The sequence below is a fragment of the Delphinus delphis genome, chromosome X (assembly GCF_949987515.2).
Source record: "Delphinus delphis chromosome X, mDelDel1.2, whole genome shotgun sequence".
Lineage (NCBI taxonomy): Eukaryota > Metazoa > Chordata > Mammalia > Artiodactyla > Delphinidae > Delphinus > Delphinus delphis.
Window position 1 is genome coordinate 80,794,633 of NC_082704.1, and position 21,335 is coordinate 80,815,967.

The following is a 21,335-nucleotide window of genomic DNA, read 5'->3' on the forward strand; positions in this document are numbered from 1 at the left end:
GTAATCCCACTCTTGGGCATATATCCAGAGAAAAATCTAATTTGAAAATATACATGCATTCCAATGTTCATAGCAACACTATTTACAATAGCCAAGACATGGAAGCAACCTAAATGTCCATCAGCAGATGAATGAATAAAGAAGATGTGGTACATATATACAATCGAATATTACTCTGCCATAGAAAAGAATGAAATAATGCCATTTGCAGCAACATGGATAAACTTAGAGATTATCATGTTAAGTGAAGTAAGTCAGACAGAGAAAGACAAATATCATATGATATCACTTATAAGTGGAATCTTAAAAATGATACAAATGAATTATTTACAAAACAGAAATAGACGCACAAACATAGAAAACAAACATGGTTACCAAAGGGGATAGCAGGGGTGAGGGGGAGAGATAAATTAGGAGTTTGGGATTAACATATACAAACATATATAAAACAGATAAACAACAAGGGCCTACTGTATAGCACAGGGAACTATATTCAATATCTTGTAATAACCTATAATGGAAAAGAATCTGAAAAAGAATACATACGCTGAATCACTTTGCTGTACAGTTGAAACTAAAACTAACACAACATTGTAAATTAACTTACTTCAATAAAAATGGTTAAAACCATTTTTAAAAAGTGTAAGAAAGATATACCAGGCAAATATAAAGCTAAATAAAGCAAATATATATACATATATATTAATATCAGGAAAAAAATTGTAGGACAAAATGATACTAGATTACCAGAAATAATTTCCTTACACATTGATAAATATTCAATATACCAGAAATATATAGCAATTCTAAATTTGGAACTATTTACAAAGCTTCAAAATTGACATAGGTCAGGGGAAGATGGCGGAAGAGTAAGACGCAGAGATCACCTTCCTCCCAACAGATACACCAGAAATAAATCTACACGTAGAACAACTCCTACAGAACACCTACTGCATAGTGACAGAAGACCTCAGACCTCCCAAAAGGCAAAAAAATTCCCCACGTACCTGGGTAGGGCAAAAGAAAAAACAGAGACAAAAGAATAGGGACGGGACCGGCACCAGTGGGAGGGAGCTGTGAAGGAGGAAAGGTTTCCACACACTAGGAAGCCCCTTCGCGGGCAGAGACTGCGGGTGGTGGAGGGGGGAGCTTCGAGGCCGCGGAGAAGAGCACAGCAACAGGGGTGCGGAGGGCAAAGCGGAGAGATTCCCGCACAGAGGATCAGTGCCGACCGGCACTCACCAGCCCGAGAGGCTTGTCTGCTTACCAGCCGGGGTGGGCAGGGCTGCGAGCTGAGGCTCGGACTTTGGTCGGAGCGCAGGGAAAGGACTGGGGTTGGCTGCGTGAACACAGCCTGAAGGGGTTAGTGCACCACGGGTAGCCGGGAGGGAGTCTGGGAAAAGGTCTGGAGCTGCCGAAGAGACAAGAGACTTTTTCTTCCCTCTTTGTTTCCTGGTGCGTGAGGAGAGGGGATTAAAAGCGCTGCTTAAAGGAACTCCAGAGATGGGCGCGACCCACGGCTAAAAGCGCGGACCCCAGAGACGGGCGGGAGATGCTAAGGCTGATGCTGCCGCCACCAAGGGGCCTGTGTGCGAGCACAGGTCACTATCCACACCCCTCTTCCGGGGAGCCTGTGCAGCCTGCCACTGCCAGGTTCCTGGGATCCAGGGACAACTTCCCCGGGAGAACGCACAGCGGGCCTCAGGCTGGTGCAACGTCATGCCCGCCTCTGCCGCCGCAGGCTTGCCCTGCACACCGCGCCCCTCCCTCCCCCTAGCCTGAGTGAGCCAGAGCCCCTGAATCAGCAGCTCCTTTAACCCCGTCCTGTCTGAGCAAAAAACAGACGCCCTCCAGCGACCTAAACGCAGAGGCAGGGCCAAATCCAAAGCTGAGCCCCTGGGAGCTGTGAGAACAAAGAAGAGAAAGGGAAATCTCTCCCAGCAGCCTCAGAAGCAGCGGATTAAAGCTCCACAATCAACTTGATGTACCCTGCAACTGTGGAATACCTGAATAGACAACGAATCATCCCAAATTGAGGAGGTGGACTTTGAGAGCAAGATCTATGATTTTTTCCCCTTTTACTCTTTTTGTGAGTGTGTGTGCTTCTGTGTGAGATTTTGTCTGTATAGCTTTGCTTCCACCATTTGTCCTAAGGTTCTATCCGTCCTTTTTTTAAAATTTTTTTCTTAATAATTATTTTTAAATTTAATAACTTTATTATAATTTACTTTATTTTATTTTACTTTATCTTCTTTCTTTCTTTCTTTTTTCCTTCCTTCCCTACTTCCTTCCCTCCTTCCTTCCTCCTACTGTCCCTCCCTCCCTCCCTCCCTCCTTTCTTTCTTTCTTTCCTTCTTTCCTTCTCTCCTTCTTTTCTTCTTTCTTTCTTTCTTTCTTCTTTCCTTCCTTCCTACCTTCCTTTCTTTCTTTCTTTCTTTCTTTCTTTCTTTCTTTCTTTCTTTCTTTCTTTCTTTCTTTCTTTCTTTCTTTCTTCCTACTTCTACTAATTCTTTCTCTCTACTTTTTCTCCCTTTTATTCTGAGCCTTGTGGATGAAAGGCTCTTGGTACTGCAGCCAGGGGTCAGTGTTGTGCCTCTGAGGTGGGAGAGCCAACTTCAGAACACTGGTCCACAAAACACATCCCAGCTCCACATAATATCAAACGGCAAAAATCTCCCAGAGATCTCCATCTCAACGCCAGCACCCAACTTCACTCAACGACCAGCAAGCTACAGTGCTGGACAGTCTATGACAAACAACTAGAAAGACAGGAACACACCCCACCCAGTACCAGAGAGGTTGCCTAAAATCATAATAAGTCCACAAACACCCCAAAACATACCACCAGACGTGGACCTGCCCACCAGAGAGACAAGAAACAGCCTCATCCACCAGAACACAGGCACTAGTCTCCTCCACCAGGAAGCCTACACAAAACACTGAACCAACCTTAGCCACTGGGGACAGGCATCAAAAACAATGGAAACTACGAACCTGCAGCCTGCAAAAAGGAGACCCCAAACACAGTAAGATAAGCAAAATGAGAAGACAAAAAACACACAGCAGATGAAGGAGCAATATAAAAACGCACCAGACCTAACAAATGAAGAGGAAATAGGCAGTTTACCTGAAAAGGAATTCAGAATAATGATAGTAAAGATGATCCAAAATCTTGGAAATAGAATAGACAAAATGCAAGAAACATTTAACAAGTACCTAGAAGAACTAAAGATGAAACAAACAATGATGAACAACACAATAAATGAAATGAAAAATACTCTAGATGGGATCAATAGCAGAATAACTGAGGCAGAAGAATGGATAAGTGACCTGGAAGATAAAATAGTGGAAATAGCTACTGCAGAGCAGAATAAAGAAAAAAGAATGAAAAGAACTGAGGACAGTCTCAGAGACCTCTGGGACAACACTAAATGCACCAACATTCGAATTATAGGGGTTCCAGAAGAAGAAGAGAAAAAGAAAGGGACTGAGGAAATATTTGGAGAGATTATAGTTGAAAACTTCCCTAATATGGGAAAGGAAATAGTTAACCAAGTCCAGGAAGCACAGAGAGTCCCATACAGGATATATCCAAGGAGAAATACGCCAAGACACGTATTAATCAAACTGTCAAAAATTAAATACAAAGAAAGCATATTAAAAGCAGCAAGGGAAAAACAACAAATAACACACAAGGGAATCCCCATAAGGTTAACAGCTGATCGCTCAGCAGAAACTCTGCAAGACAGAAGGGAGTGGCAAGACATACTGAAAGTGATGAAGGAGAAAAACCTGCAACCAAGATTACTCTACCCAGCAAGGATCTCATTCAGATTTGGTGGAGAAATTAAAACGTTTACAGACAAGCAAAACATGAGAGAGTTCAGCACCACTAAACCAGCTTTACAACAAATGCTAAAGGAACTTCTGCAGGCAAGGAACACAAGAGACGGAAAAGACCTACAATAATGAACCGAAAACAATTTAGGAAATGGGAATAGGAACATACATATCGATAATTACCTTAAATGTAAATGCACTAAATGCTCCCACCAAAAGACATAGATTGGCTGAATGGATACAAAAACAAGACCCATATATATGCTGTCTACAAGAGACCCACTGCAGACCTAGAGACACATACAGACTGAAAGTAAGGGGATGGAAAAAGATATTCCATGCAAATGGAAACCAAAAGAAAGCTGGAGAAGCAATTCTCATATCAGACACAATACTTTAAAATAAAGACTATTAGAAGAGACAAAGAAGGACACTACATAATGATCAAGGGATCGATCCAAGAACAAGATATAACAACTGTAAATATGTATGCACCCAACATAGGAGCACCTCAATACATAAGGCAAATACTAACAGCCATAAAAGGGGCAATTGACAGTAACACATTCATAGTAGGGGACTTTAACACCCCACTTTCACCCATGGACAGATCATGCAAAATGAAAATAAATAAGGAAACACAAGCTTTAAATGATACCTTAAACAAGATGGACTTAATTGATATTTATAGGACATTCCATCCAAAAACAACAGAATACACATTTTTCTCAAATGCTCATGGAACATTCTCCAGGATAGATCATATCTTGGGTCACAAATCAAGCCTTGGTAAATTTAAGAAAATTGAAATTGTATCAAGTATCTTTTACGACCACAACGCTATGAGACTAGATATCAATTACAGGAAAAGATCTGTAAAAAATACAAACACATGGAAGCTAAACAATACACCACTTAATAACGAAGTGATCACTGAAGAAATCAAAGAGGAAATCAAAAAATACCTAGAAACAAAGGACAATGGAGACACGATGACCCAAAACCTATGGGATTCATCAAAAGCAGTTCTAAGAGGGCTTCCCTGGTGGCGCAGTGGTTGAGAGTCCGCCTGCCGATGCAGGGGAATACGGGTTCGTGCCCTGGTCTGGGAAGATCTCACATGCCGCGGAGCAGCTAGACCCGCGAGCCATGGCCACTGAGCTTGCGTGTCCAGAGCCTGTGCTGTGCAACAGGAGAGGCCACAGCAGTGAGAGGCCTGCATACTGCAAAAAAAAAAAAAAAAAAAAAAAAAAAAAAAAAAAAGCAGTTCTAGGAGGGAAGTTTATAGCAATACAAGCCTACCTTAAGAAATAGGAAACATCTTGAATAAACAACCTAACCTTGCACCTAAAGCAATTAGAGAAAGAAGAACAAAAAACCCCCAAAGTCAGCAGAAGGAAAGAATTCATAAAAATCAGATCAGAAATAAATGAAAAAGAAATGAAGGAAACAATAGCAAAGATCAATAAAACTAAAAGCTGGTTCTTTGAGAAGATAAACAAGAGATAAACCATTAGCCAGACACATCAAGAAAAAAAGGAAGAAGACTCAAATCAATAGAATTATAAATTAAAAAGGAGAAGTAACAACTGACACTGCAGAAATACAAAAGATCATGAGAGATTACTACAAGCAACTATATGCCAATAAAATGGACTACCTGGAAGAAATGGACAAATTCTTAGAAATGCACAACCTGCCAATACTGAATCAGGAAGAAATAGAAAATATGAACAGACCAATCACAAGCACTGAAATTGAAACTGTGATTAAAAATCTTCCAACCAACAAATGCCCAGGACCAGATGGCTTCACAGGTGAATTCTATCAAACATTTAGAGAAGAGCTAACACCTATCCTTCTCAAACTATTCCAAAATACAGCAGAGGGAGGAACACTCCCAAATTCCTTCTGCAAGGCCACCATCACCTTGATACCAAAACCAGACAAAGACGTCGCAAAGAAAGAAAACTACAGGCCAATATCACTGATGAACATAGATGCAAAAATCCTCAACAAAATACTAGCAAACAGAATCCAACAGCACATTAAAAGGATCATACACCATGATCAAGTGGGGTTTATTCCAGGAATGCAAGGATTCTTCAATATACGCAAATCAATCAATGTGATAAACCATATTAACAAATTGAAGGAGAAAAACCATATGATCATCTCAATACATACAGGGAAAGCTTTTGACAAAATTCAACACCCATTTATGATAAAAACCCTTCAGAAAGTAGGCATAGAGGGAACTTTCCTCAACATAATAAAGGCCATATATGACAAACCCACAGCCAACATCATCCTCAAAGGTGAAAAAATGAAAGCATTTCCACTAAGATCAGGAACAAGACAAGGTTGCCCACTCTCACCACTCTTATTCAATATAGTTTTGGAAGTTTTAGCTGCAGCAATCAGAGAAGAAAAGGAAATAAAAGGAATCCAAATTGGAAAAGAAGAAGTAAAGCTGTCACTGTTTGCAGATGACATGATACTATATATAGAGAATCCTAAAGATGCTACCAGAAAACTACTAGAGCTAATCAATGAATTTGGTAAAATAGCAGGATACAAAATGAATGCACAGAAATCTCTGGCATTCCTATACACTAAGGATGAAAAATCTGAAAGGGAAATCAAGAAAACACTCCCATTTACCATTGCAACAAAAAGAATAAAATATCTAGGAATAAACCTACCTAAGGAGACAAAAGACCTGTATGCAGAAAATTATAAGACACTGGTGAAAGAAATTAAAGATGATACAAATAGATGGAGAGATATACCATGTTCTTGGATTGGAAGAATCAACCTTCTGAAAATGACTTTACTACCCAAAGCAATCTATAGATTCAATGCAATCCCTATCAAACTACCACTGGCATTTTTCACAGAACTAGAACAAAAAATTTCACAATTTGTATGGAAACACAAAAGACCCCGAATAGCCAAAGCAATCTTGAGAACGAAAAACAGAGCTGGAGGAATCAGGCTCCCTGACTTCAGACTATACTACAAAGCTACAGTAATCAAGACAGTATGGTACTGGCACAAAAACAGAAAGATAGATCAGTGGAACAGGATAGAAAGCCCAGAGAAAAACCCACGCACATATGATCACCTTTTCTTTGATAAAGGAGGAAGGAATGTACAGTGGAGAAAGGACAGCCTCTTCAATAAGTGGTGCTGGGAAAACTGGACAGGTACATGTAGAAGTATGAGATTAGATCACTCCCTAACACCATACACAAAAATAAGTTCAAAATGGATTAAAGACCTAAATGTAAGACCAGAAACTATCAAACTCTTAGAGGAAAACATAGGCAGAACACTCTATGACATAAATCACAGCAAGATCCTTTTTGACCCACCTCCTAGAGAAATGGAAATAAAAACAAAAATAAACAAATGGGACCTAATGAAACTTCAAAGCTTTTGCACAGCAAAGGAAACCATAAACAAGATCAAAAGACAACTCTCAGAATGGGAGAAAATATTTGCTTATGAAGCAACTGACAAAGGATTAATTTCCAAAATTTACAAGCAGTTCATGCAGCTCAATAACAAAAAAAAATACAACCCAGTCCAAAAATGGGCAGAAGACCTAAATAGACATTTCTCCAAAGAAGATATACAGACTGCCAACAAACACATGAAAGAATGCTCAACATCATTAATCATTAGAGAAATGAAAATCAAAACTACAATGAGATATCATCTCACACCAGTCAGAATGGCCATCATCAAAAAATCTAGAAACAATAAATGCTGGAGAGGGTGTGGAGAAAAGGGAACACTCTAGCACTGCTGGTGGGAATGTGAATTGGTACAGCCACTATGGAGAACAGTATGGAGGTTCCTTAAAAAACTACAAATAGAACTACCATATGACCCAGCAATCCCACTATTGGACATATACCCTGAGAAAACCATAATTCAAAAAGAGTCATGTACCAAAATGTTCACTTCAGCTCTATTTATAATAGCTTGGAGATGGAAACAACCTAAGTGCCCATCATCGGATGAATGGATAAAGAAGATGTGACACATATATACAATGGAATATTACTCAGCCATACAAAGAAACAAAATTGAGCTATTTGTAATGAGGTGGATAGACCTAGAGTCTGTCATACAGAGTGAAGTAAGTCAGAAAGAAAAAGACAAATACCGTATGCTAACACATATATATGGAGTTTAAGAAAAAAAAATGTCATGAAGAACCTAGGGGTAAGACAGGGATAAAGACACAGACCTACTGGAGAACGGATTTGAGGATATGGGGAGGGGGAAGGGTGAGCTGTGACAGGGCGAGAGAGAGGCATGGACCTTTATACACTAACAAACTTAAGGTAGATAGCTAGTGGGAAGCATGGTGCTTTGTGACCGCCTGGAGGGGTGGGATAGGGAGGGTGGGAGGGAGGGAGATGCAAGAGTGGAGAGATATGGGAACATATTTATATGTATAACTGATTCACTTGTTATAAAGCAGAAACTAACACACCATTGTAAAGCAATTATACCCCAATAAAGATTTTTTTAAAAATTGACATAGTTACAAGGAGACATTAACAAATTTTCCATATCAACAAGCAGACAACATTCTGGAAGAATATAGAGCATTTGAGCCAGATTAACAAAGATGACTTAATTGAAGTATATAGTACTCTGAACCCAGTTGTAAAATGTGCATTTTTTTCAAGTTCTCATGGAATTTTTACCAAAAATTATCACACGTTTGTCCATAAAGCAAATCTCGATAGATTTCAAACAATTGAAATCTTACAAAGTTTGTTCTCTAAGGAGAATGGAATTAAATTGGAAATGGCAAGGGCACTGATCTGTCAAAACAGAAGCTGGCCCAAGGGCTTGGCACCAATTGGTAGAGGCCTCCTTCTGTGTTAGGCATTAACCCTTTAGTTGCTGGATGATAATCTGTAGGTCTTAGCAGTCCTGGGAAAGGGACTGAGGTGGCCAGGGCTACTGGGTAAGTGATGGAGAAACTAAGAAAGCCTGGAGCAGTGCGTATTTACCAAATGGTCTGGAAATAGTTTTAAAATTCATATGTCCATACAATTGTGCATCTGTGGAATATCAGCCCTGTTTAGTAGGCCAATTATACAGTCAGATGCTTATATTCAAAAGGAAGAAAGTCTGAAAATTAATAAGCTGTGCATCCAACTCGAGAAATTAAAAAAAGAACAACAGAATAAATCCAAGTAAAGTGAAAAGAAAAGAATAATGATAAGGAAAATAGCTAAATAAAAAGTAAAGGACATCACAGAAAGAATCAGAAAGCCAAAAGTTGACTATTTTAAAAAACTTATAAAAGTGACAAACTTTTGGCAAGATTGATCAAGAGGAAGAAAGAGAAGGTACAAATAAACAAGGTTAAGAGGATATAAATGCAACAGAGATTTTTAAAAATATGGAGATAAGAAGTTTATGCAAATAAATTTGAAAAATGACATGAAATAGAAAAATTCCTAGAAAACCGTAATTTAACAACACTGACAAGAAGAAATAGCAAACTGGAATGATTCTATAGCTATTTAAAAGGCTGTATCCATTAAAATTTTTCTTACAAAGAAGACACCAAGCCCGGATATTTTTACCTGGAAGTTGTGCTAAATATTTAAAGAACGAATAGTTCCTTGGACAAACTCTGTGAGAAAATAGAATGAAAGGAAATAGTTCCCACTTCATTTTATGACACAAAAGTCAAACAGGGACCTGGAACTATGAGAATGGAAAATGTACAGGTCACTCTCATTCATAAACAAAATGCCAAATTCCTGAACAAAATATTAACGAACTAAATCCAGCAGTTTTTATTTATCCTATGATTGCAAGATAAGTTCCAAACAAGAAAAACCTCTAATGTAATTCACATTAACAGATTAAAATAGAAAATCAACCTGTCATCTCAGTGGATACAGAAGGCATGTTTATAAAATTCAACATTTACTCATCTTTAAAATATCCTAATATATAAGTAGGACTACATAAAATTAAAAACTTCTGTATAGCAGAGGAAACAACAAAATGAAAGCCAACCTGTGGAATGGTAGAAAATGTTTGCAAACCTTATATCTGATAAAGAGTTAATACCCAAAATATATAGGGAAATACTACAACCCAACAGCCAAAAAACCAAATACCTACTTTAAAAATGGGCAAGAGCCTGAATAGATATTTCTATAAGGAAGACATACAGATGGACAACAGGTATATGAAAAGATGTTCAACATCATCAATTATCAAGGAAATGCAAATCAAAACCACAGTGAGATATCATCTTACACTAGTTAGGATGGCTATCCTAAAAAAATGAAATACAACTGTTGACAAGGATGTGGAAATAAAGGGAAACCTCATACATTGTTGGTGGGAATGTTAATCGGTGTTGCTATGGAAAGCAGTATGGTGAATCCTCCAAATGTTAAAAAGAGAACTACTATGTGATCCAGCAATCTCCTTTCTGGGTATATATCCAAAGAAATTGAAATCAGTATCTCAGAGAGATACCTACACTCTCATATTCACAGCAGCATTATTCACAATGGTCAAGATATGGAAGTAACCTAAGTGCCCACTGGTGAATGAATGGATAAAGGAAATGTACATATACATGCATATATGTAATGGAATATTATTCAGGCTTTAAAAAGAAAGAAATCCTGCCATTTGCAACACCATGGATGAAACTGGAGAATATTATACTAAGTGATGTAAACCAAGAACAGAATGAAAAATACTGCTTGATACCACATATGTTTAGGATCTAAAAATGTCAAACTCATAAAAGCAAAAAATAGAATGGTGGTTGCTAAGGGCTAGGATGGGGCAGGGGAAATGAGAAGGTATTAGTCAAATGGTACAAAGTTTTGTTTTTGCAAGAAAAATACATCTTAGAAATCTACTGTACAGCATAGTGCCTACAGTTAATAATATTGTACACATTAAAAATTGCTAAGAAGGTAAATCTTTTGTTAAATAATTATTATTGGCTAATAATAATAGTAAATAAAGTAGATAGGAGTAAAAAAAAGTCCTATTGGCAAACTAAGAACAAACTGGAACTTTCTTAACCTGTTAATGGTATCTACAAAAAAAATTATAGCAAACTTACTCAATGGTGAAACTTTAAAAGCATTACCTTTAAAATTAGGTTCAACATAAACATGCACAATACTAACATTTCTATTTGACGTCGGTGTGCATGTATCAAAGGTAGGAGGTCCTAGCAGTGCAGTAATATAAGAAAAGAGATTTTAAAAAATAAGGATTGGAAGGGAAAAAAGAAAACTGTCATTTACATATAAATTATCAAAATTAATAAGAAAGTTTATCAGGTTTGCTAGTTGCAAATGCAATATACGAAAAAACCACAATTATGTTTGTACTCATTAGCAATAAATTGGTATAAAATGTAATTTTCTAAAAAGGTATACAATAGCAACAAAAATAAGCAAAAAAAGTCTTATACTGATGTATAAGCCCTTTTAACTTTTAAAACTTCACTCAAATAACATCGAAAAAGTCTAAATAGAGAGGCACACCATGTTTACAGAAGACTCGATATCACAAAATGTTAATTCTCCTTAAATTGATATACAGATTGACTGTAATTCCAATCAAAATCCCAAAAGGGGTGTGTGTGTGTGTGTGTGTGTGTGTGTGTGTGTGTGTGTGTGTAACTTGAAAAAGTGATTCCAAAATTTATGGGGACAAAAATCCTCATTGCATAATTGTTCATAACCCAAAACGAAACTACCTAAAGGTACATCAATAGTAAGATGGATAAGTAAATCATGGGATATTCACAAAATGTAATATTACACAGCAAGGAGAATAAACCAACTGCATGCAACAATATTATACATGGCACAAAAAAACATAACACTGAATGCGAAAAACCAAGTCACAGATGAATATACACAGCTGTTCAAGCACTTTACACACGTTAATGCATTTAATCCTCAAAACCGTCATTAAGTGATTGTGTGCATCCCCTCCCCCACTGCCCACTGTGGGGGTGGGCAGGTCTTCTAGAGAGAATGCTCTGAGCAGGAGGTAATTCAGATCTTTCTGGGGTAAATAACCTGGCCTCCTCAGCAAGGGAGGTGAGGCAGACATTGCCCAGGGCACTAGCTAAGTTTATTATATCTGCGGTCTGACATAATTCAGTCAATCACTAATGAGTTACTGTCTTGTATACACAGAGCCCCATGCTTGGCTATGGTGAGTGGTAGAGTGGAAGTAGCACAGAGCGACCATTTACTGAGTATCTGCTATGTGCCAGGCTTCGGGCTTGATGCTGGGGATATGATGGGCAAAAAGACCACACACCCACCTTCTTGTTTAAATAATCATAATAATAATAATAAGATTTATTGAGTATTTACTATGCACCGGACATTCTTCTAAGCATTTTATATGCTTTAGTTCTCTAATCTTCACAACACTATTACTAACTTCTTTTGACAGGTGAGGAAATGGAAGGACAGGTAAGTTAAGAGAATTGTCCAAGGTCACAGAGGCAGGAGGTGGCAGAGCTGGGACTCAAAGCTAGGCAGTCTGAATCACTGAATCACCTCAACAACATGGGGAAGTAGGTATTAATTCTGTCTTCCAGCTGAGGAAAGACGGGCTCAGAAATAAAGTGAGCACATATTTATTTTGCACCCTCTATATGACAAACACTATAATAGGTGATTTATATCTATTATTTCTCCAATCTGAAAGACAGAGTTCCCAGGAATATAAGGGTCCTAACAATGGAGGACCCAGGTATGCAGAGAGTGGCTTGCCTGCTTGCCAGCTAAACCCAACAGCCCCTTAGAAAGGACAGAGTGGCTTGGTGAGTGAGGGTGGGGTGTAATTCTCAGTCTCATCCAGGCTCCTAGATCACCAGATGAGAGATTGAAACTGCTGGTGGAGAGGAGGAGGAAGAAGAACAGGAGGTTGGTTTTTACCCCTCTCCCTCTATCCACAGCCTCCATTCTACATAGTATATTTAACATTCTACATCTTCCTGGATCCTCCCCTCACTAGCCCTGAGCCTGGACCTCCTCTAGCATTAGCATAGTGGAAGCTTGGTCAGTTGGTCCTTGAGATGTCTGGGTCCCACACTCCACAGCTGTCTTATCTCTGCACACCTTATGGCTCCTCAGGCCAACATTCTTGGGCTGGCAGCACCTTGATCCACAACTGTACACTGTTATCTATTGGAAATGGTATAGTCTACTTAAAAAATATATTTTACAGGTTTTGTTTGCTTCCCCTTTGAACCTGCTCTTTCTTAAATTTTCAAAGTGAACATTACACCAGCAGGCTTTCCCTGAATGTCTTCTCCCTCAACTCCCCAGAGCAGCAAAAGTGTCCATATGTGCCAAGAAGGCAATGCAGGAGACAGGACACCCAGCCTTTCCCAACCCAGTCAGAGGCTTATTAGAAGAGGCCTGAGAAAGGGGAGGAGCAAAACTGACCAATGATACGGTACTGTTGTGTACCCATCACCTGTCCTCTGAGAAACAATGCCAGGAACCATCACCTTATTTCACCCAAGCACTATCAGGCAGTACTAATTTCCAGACACTTCACTGATGTCGCCAAAATAAAACATTTAGGCTAACATTGAACTAGAAACATCAAATTTCCAATAAGAAGTATTCCAAACAAGCTCTGGTGAAGAAAGAAAAAAATTCCTAGTCAAAAATCCCTCTGATTATGATGGTCTTTATATAATCCTCATTCTTTCTCTGTCTTCATCTCTCTCTTTCTATCTTTCTTTCTCTACCTTTTTGACATTAGCCTCTTGTTATCTATCCTACAGCTATTTCATCTAGCTGCTCATCTATTCCAACTTTCAGATTGGGGTGGGGGTGGTTGGGGGGAATATCCTTTGCTCTTCTACATCCACTCTACCACCACCACCTTGAAGCCCACGGAAGCAAACCCCACTTACAGCCCCTCCTGCGTTGCAGCCTGCTGTTGCCACCGTTGTGTGGAATCCAGATCTTCTGCAATCTGGTTTGGGTGAGTTCTCCCATCTCTCGAGACATCCTAGGCGTCGCAGCTAATGACACCACTGTCCTCAAGGTACCGGGCCTCACTTTGTCTTATTAGCTGTCTCTTCTGTTGCTGTGGTCACAGCAGGTGGTGGACAGAGTTGGGACAAGGAAGTGTGCTGGGGTTCTGAGCTCTCTAGCAGCCTGTCTCCAGCCCCTCTCCTGTCTCCTAGTCATTGCCTGACTTGTCTGCCTCTGCTCCTGTATGTACCAGTGGGGGCTTGGGTGCAGAGGAGAGGTTGGACAGAGGTCAGCAGAGGCCTCTGAACTCCAAGGGCTGTGTACATAAGAGATAAGTTGGAGCCCAGCAAGGAAGACAGCCAGCAAGACAGCCCATGTCTGGCCAGTCACTTCCCTCCAATGAAGACAGGACTAGTAGAGTATGCAAATAAAAGACCAAAGATCATGTGCTTATATCCTGTGTGGGGTGGGGAGGCAAAGGTGATGCAAACAGATCTCAGCAGCTTTCATAGCTTCAAAATAAAAAAACAGGCCCAAGTAGAATGTCAAATTCCAACCCAGAAACAGAGATCCACATCAGAAATGCAAGATTCCCAAGTACAAATGCACAAGCACAAAGTCCCTACTGAAAAACGCAATGTTTTGAGCTAGCAATCTTAGGTCTGAACTGGAAGTAGAAGGTTTACTGCCTCAATGCCGTCCCCTGCAAATGGCATTGCAACCCTTATCTTCCCTGAATTCTGCTACCTTTCCTACTGAAAGGCCTCTCTCTCCTAAAATGTGCTACCCAGGACACTCTTGGAGAGATGGGCACTATCTGATCATCTTTATGCTCTCTCCAGCCAAAGCTAAATAAATCAGAGTAAATCGGACACCTTGGGAAGAGAAGTGAATGCAGCCATTGCTAGGGGGAGAGATGATAAGCACTGTTCACATGACTGCCAACTGCCATCAGGTCCCCTAGGGAGAAAGGCATTGTGATCTGACCCAGAACCATACTAAAGTTCTTCATGCCAAGTCATGGGGATGGAGGCTTAGCGGGGGAGGCTGCAGCAGGCAGAGTGTGGTGAGTTGGGAGCAATGGCCTCAAAGTAGGACAAGTCCATAGGCCAGAGCCATCCTACCCAGATGTCTCTGCTTTACCCTCCCCCATCCCCCTGGTTGTTTTGAAGCTTTTATGTGTAGTACTCATCTAACAGCATAGCTTACCTGGAAGACATCCAAGTGTGCTCTTACTTCATTCTTTTGCAACCTTCCCACCCCTTGATGAACCTCCAGTGATTGGCTACAAGAAAGCTCAATTTCTTCCACTGAGCTGGGCAACACTGGGGCAATCTCATGGGGATAGCAATCTCCAATCCCTGACCTCCAATGCTCTCAGCTCCACTTTGCCTTTTAAGAAGTTCCCTAAAATATATTCTCAGAATCCTAGTCTACATAAGGGTTAGATTCCCTCCATTTGTTGTGTATAAATCATACCAAACTTTCAATACATTTCAAAGCCTGCCCTTCTAAATGAATCTACTGAGGCAGTGGATAACAGTGGTTAAAAGCAATGAGCTCTGGAGTCACACTACTGGAGTGGAATCCCACCTCTGCCCCTTGCTATGACACGCTGGGTAGAAGACTTAATTTTTCAGTGTCGTGGTGTTTTCATCTCATAAGAGTACCTACTCCCTTAGGGTTGTTGAAGATTCAATGTGTTAACACATATAAAGTAACCTGGAAAATGTTCATTATATATTACCTAACACTGATTCCCTTTGTGAAGTAAAAGGTCAGTTACCTCCTTGGCTAATATGCAACTTCTGGTGTAATGCTGAGCATTCAGGAAACACTCAGTAAAGGAAACTTACAAAATTATGACAAAGGGTTAACATTTATAATAAATAAAGAGCTCATGCCAATCAGTTAGAAAGATGAATTCACTTTTACTTTCTTGGTTTTGTGATACAGAAGTCCCCTAGAAATCATTGCATCCAACCCTCTCAGGTAAGAAGATGGAAGCCTAGAGAGGGAAGTATTTTCCTAAGATCCTATAGTAAATTAAGTCACCAAGTTAGAAATAGAACACTGGGGATCTGATTTCTCCAGTCCAGGGTTTTTCTTTGGTTAACTGATCAATCAAGCTTGATTTAAGAATGTGGTCTTCTAGATTAGCTCAGAACATTTAGAGTCTTAGAACTACAGTTTGGAAGACATGCAACTCTCTTAATCGTAATAAGTCTCCTAACTGGTATCACTCTGCTAAGGCTAGTAATCTGAATAATAACCCTTTACATGTATGTTTTCCATGGCCCACAAAGAAACATATTCCTCATCATAGTTGCTCCTTCCAAACATTCTCACTAGCCTCACAGGGAAACTGAGGTCTAGGGAGGGGAAGTGGCTTGTCCGAGGTAATCAATCCAGTCACATGAACCCCTCTTCTATGTTTACAGTTTTGTCCTCATGACCCTGCCAAGAGGCAGAAAGATAAATTTAGCAGCAGGAAATCTGAGATAGGAGCTTAGTGGGCTTTTGACAAGGTCTGAAAGGGTAAACTTAGGATCCAGGCTTGAAAACCCAACTTAAAACTACCTGGAACTGAGTGTGTGTGTGTGTGTGTGTGTGTGTGTGTGTGCGTGTGTGTGTGTTTTAACCACTGTTATCAATTCTGATCCCCAGAAGTAGGAAAACTAAACAAGCTTTATGGGAAGGCCTCAGCCCTGGCTCTTCTCAATCAAACGTGTCTCTCCAGTCATGTCTCTCTTTAGACCCCTGTGGTTAAATTGTGCCAGCTGACTCACTAGGCCCCCAAACTTACTGTGTACTTTTTTGCCTCTGGGCCTTTGCTCAGCCTGGAATGCCTTCTCTTCCCTTCCCTTCTCAGTGAAATCTGACTCACTCTTCAAGGCCAGGCTCAATGCTCACCTCCTCTGAGAAGCCTTGGCTTTGGTTCCCACATTGCCTATATGCTTCTGTTTATCTGTGCAAGTATCCACCTTTTACCGGTCTACTTTCCTACTAGACTGTGAGCTCCTTAAGGATGGGACTGGATCTCAGTTATCTGTGATCTGTTTCCAGGTGTCCAGCTCAGGCCCTGGCACAGAGGAGACTTGCTCAATCTACATCTCTCTGCCCTAGATGAGATGAACATGTGTACAAATAATCCCCATTCAACAAAGGTAAATTTTATAAAAAGAGAGCTATCCAGGGAACTGGGTGGGGGAACTAACTTGGTCTGAAGGTAGAAGGTGGTAGTAGGATCTAGAAAGTTTCTCAACCCTGAATGGGGCAGAACAGAAAGAACAAAAGAATGAAGTCCGCCCCCAGAAAAAAGTTCCAATTAATGGTTACAGAAAAAATTGTTCACTCAGTATCAGAGACTCACTCAAGACCAAGAGCTGAGTCACAAATTCTAATTTGGGGTTAACTCTATGGAGGAAAAGCAAAAAGTATGACTACCTGAGGCCCACAGATCCTGACCATCCTCCCAAAGTATGGAGTGTATGGGAGAATCTCATTAAAAGCAGTATCAAGACAGTACTGATGGGTATCAAAATCACAAATGGGGTCTTCTTATTGGTAATTCTTCGAGTGTGTGGGTGTGAATGCATTTGTGTTAGGGTGAGGAGGGGAGATTGCATGCTTACAGGTCAGGTGCCTATATGTGAATATCAGGCCTTCTGTGGCAGCAGCCTAGGATCCACTTCCTTCTTGGCCACTGCCCTGGCCCACCATCCCCCTACTACTTTCAGCCCCATGCCTGGGGCCCAAAGTTTGCTCTATCCTAGTCCTAGGAGTAGCCCTCCACAGACCATAGTCACTCAGGGAGAAGAGCAGCTGGAGGGTTATGTGTGGTATTGCCTGTGGAGGCTACAGAAAAAGTAGGATCACTAAGACAGAGCACGGAAGTCCTGAAATATTTCAGAAGAGCTTTAGTTCCTGTCATCCCACTCCTCTTCACCTTGTGACAGTCCTCTGAGGGAAATAGGAGGGACTTCAATTTCCATTTTGGTGAGGAGGCTATTGAAGCCCAGAGAAGCTAAAAGACTTGTTCAAAGTGTCACAGCAAACCAGCCCTACTTTATACACCAGTTGGGAGGTAAGAGATACAATCTCTATCACCCAGTTCATTCAAAACTGGACTAGACCATGTTAAAGAGACTTCTAAAGTGCTAGGGAACTGCCCTTTGGGCCAGTGTTCCACAAAGACACGTCAGAATGGATGATAGATAATGAAATATAGAAATCATGTTATCCCCAACTTCCCATACACTTTAGTGAACAGTTTGAGTGTCCACCTATTCCAAGAAAACTTTCCAGAGAGCCTAAAGAATGGATTTGGGTTTGTGTTAACTCCTATCTATTTTTCCTTCTGTTTCACCTACCTGTTCTCCTAGAGGTTTTTTCTTCCATCGCTAGTTATCCAATACACGACACACGGCTCTCTTGCATTTAGACCCCCAAAGCAGGTACAGAGAGTGGCATCAAGCAGGGAGCCTGGAGGCACTCGTTGGCTCCCTGGGAAGGCTGGGGAAGTACCCTTGGTAAGAGGGGGTGTGTGCCCGCTGTTGAAATATCAGCTGCCAAAGAAGTTCCTGAGTCACCCAGAGCCTTTTCTCTTCAGGCCAACCATGTGTTCGCCTTGCCCCAAAGGTCAGAACTAATATTAACAAGCTACTGCAGAATGGGGAAATGAAAACCAGCAATGTAAACAGGCAAGATCTGGATTTCCTTGGGGCTGGTTCAGATTGGTCTTCAGTGTAAATCAGCACGATCCCCTACTGGAAAGTGATTTGGCAATATGAAGCAAGAGCAATAAAAATGTTCATTTCTTTTGTCCTAATTATTCCACTCTTGGGACTCAATCCTAAGCCAATAACCACCAAAACATAGAAAAGCTTAAAGCACCAACATCTTAATTTTAATTGCAGGGCTATTTTCTGATGGCAACAACTAGAATGTAACCTTTAAGTCCTCCAGGAGGAAAAGCAGCTCTTTGGGTCTTTTTTGCAGACACTGAGAATGATGGTTTTAAGGCTATGGAATTCTGGGGGAAAAGTAATTATGCCACAACTCTGGGTGAGGAACCTAAGGATGTGAAATTATGCTTTTCCCTGGACATTGGGCATGTCTATTATTTCTATTTTTATGTTATCAAAAACAAGTCACTAACCTGTTGATGCTCTTGCTATTGCCCTTTATTTGTTCATTCATTCAACAAATATTTATTAACTCCTAATATGTGTTGTGCGCTATATTAGGGGATGGGGCTAACAAGATGAATCAGATATGGTCATTGCTCTCAAGCTCTTGGCAGTCTAGTGACAGAAATAGAAATCAGTGGTAGCTGTGCATTGTAAGCGCTGTGACAGAATGGACCATAGGGTGATGTGGGGGCCCAGAGGAAAAGATCTAACTGGGGAGGTTAGAAAAAACTTACTCAGGAAAATATTCCTTGAGCTGATTAAGACAGGGGTTGAATCCTGGCTCTACTGCTTCTGTGATACTGGGGTGAATTCACTGAACCTCTCTTAGCCTCAATGCCCCTTACAGTGTTGCCCTGATAATGAAATGAGATAATGCATATGGAAGAGCCATAGGTTATATTGGAAGACAGTGCTGCTCTGGAACTTGGGTAGCCCACTTAAACTCTCTTGGCCTTGATTTTAATAATCTGAGAAACAGAGCAAAGAGGAAGTACCTGTCAGGCCACATCCTAAGGGATGCTATAAGGCCCAAGACAAATAATGACTACAGGGTGGGCTTGATACAGCTTCCCCATCTCACTCCCCCAGCCCAATAAAGCCAGAGGCCCTCTTCTAAATCTTACTCCACTAGAGTGCTTCTTTTTTTCCCTCATTTTCCCCGTGGTTTATTGAAAAGGTTCAATACTCACTATTTTGCAGCCTGCCACCCCCCAATATGTTTTGGGATCTTTCCATATCACTACACATAGAACATTTCATTATTCCCCCCCTTTTAAAAAAATATTTTATATTGGAGTATAGTTGATATACAATGTTGTGTTAGTTTCAGGTGTATAGCAAAATACATCATATACTGTTTATTCTTTTTCAGATTCTTTTCCCATACAGGTTACTACAGAGTATTGAGTAGAGTTCCCTGTGCTGTATAGTGGGTCCTTGTTTCTCTATTTTATATATTGTAGTGTGTGTATATATATTAAAAAAGCGAGGTAAATTTGAACACAAAATTAACAATTTTAAAGTCTATGATTAAATGGTATTTAGTACATTTTGCAAAGATTTCATTTATATGAAATATCAAAAATAGGTAAACCCACAGGAACAGAAAGCAAATTGATGCCATAAAGGTGCTGGTGGTGGAGGGCATAGGGACTAACTGCTTAATGCGTAATGGGTATGTATTTCCCTTTGGGGTGATGTTTTGGAACTAGGTAGAGGTGATGGTTCCTCATTCCTTTTATTATTAGTTTTTTAAATATGGTAAAATATACATAACATAAAAATTAAACATTTTTAATTAAGATTCTTTTGGCACAAAAGCATATAGATCAATGGAACAGAATAGAAAGCCTGGATATAAACCCACACACCTACTTTCAATTAATCTTGGACAAAGGAGGCAAGAACATACAATGGAGAAAAGACAGTCTCTACAGCAAGTGGTGCTGGGAAAGTTGGACAGCCTTATGTAAATCAATGAAGTTAGAAGACTCACACCATACATGGAAATAAATTCAAAATGGTTTAAAGACTTAAATATAAGACGTGACACCATAAAAAAAAAACTCTTAGAAAAAGAACATAGGCAAAACATTCTCAGACATAACTCCTGGTAATATCGTCTTAGATCAGTCTCCCAAGGCAAAAGCAATAAAGCAAATAAGTGGGACCTAATCAAACTTAAAAGCTTTTGCACAACAAAGGAAACCATAAACAAAACGAAAAGATGACCTAAGGACTGGGAGAAAGTATTTGCAAACGATGACCGACGACCATCAAGATCTTAATTTCCAAAATGGAGTGCGTTTCTTATTGCTCCCTCCTCCGGCCGCAAAGTTCCCTTCGCGCATTCCCCCGCCCACATTTACATGCAGGGTTACGCCAGCCACTCCCTAGTCGCTGGGTGCCGCAGCCCTCTTCGTACTCAGGGGCGCAGTCTGAACACTGTGGGCGGGGCTTCGGTCGCTGCGCGGTTCCGCCACTTAAAAAGTGGTAAAATCTCGTTTGTAAGTAATCGAAATCACCAAGGGGACTTTTCAGCAGAGCAGAAACGCAGTCAGACTCAGGCACGTAAGCCAGTGTCGGGTGGTAGGGGCAGGAGCCCAACCACTGGCCTTCCTCTCACTAGTCATCGCCCCTAGGCTACCACACCGCCCCCTTCAGCTTCCGCTTCTCCAGCCAATGAAAACTGAAGGGCTTGAATCCCCGCCCCATGTGTGTCCGACCCTTTTGCGGCACGCACAAGAACGCCTGCGCAAAT

At 40.5% G+C, this 21,335-nt stretch overlaps 1 protein-coding gene across 13 annotated transcripts in view; it reads right to left on the reverse strand.

Moving 5' to 3' along the window:
• Window positions 1-14,161, reverse strand: part of PFKFB1 (6-phosphofructo-2-kinase/fructose-2,6-biphosphatase 1) — a 185,975-nt gene extending 171,814 nt beyond the window's left edge. For 4 of the 13 annotated variants that reach the window (XR_009517978.1, XM_060002103.1, XM_060002101.1 and 1 more), the window contains exon 1: window positions 13,817-14,157. Coding sequence is in view for 10 of the 13 variants with exons in the window: in XM_060002103.1 (XP_059858086.1) it covers window positions 13,817-13,913 (97 nt within the window). In the remaining 3 variants the exon portion in view is untranslated. Of the gene's footprint in view, window positions 1-13,816 lie in introns of all 13 variants that reach the window. The other 9 variants (XM_069540326.1, XM_060002098.1, XM_069540324.1 and 6 more) reach the window with 6 other exon arrangements.
• Window positions 14,162-21,335: the final 7,174 nt, after the last annotated feature.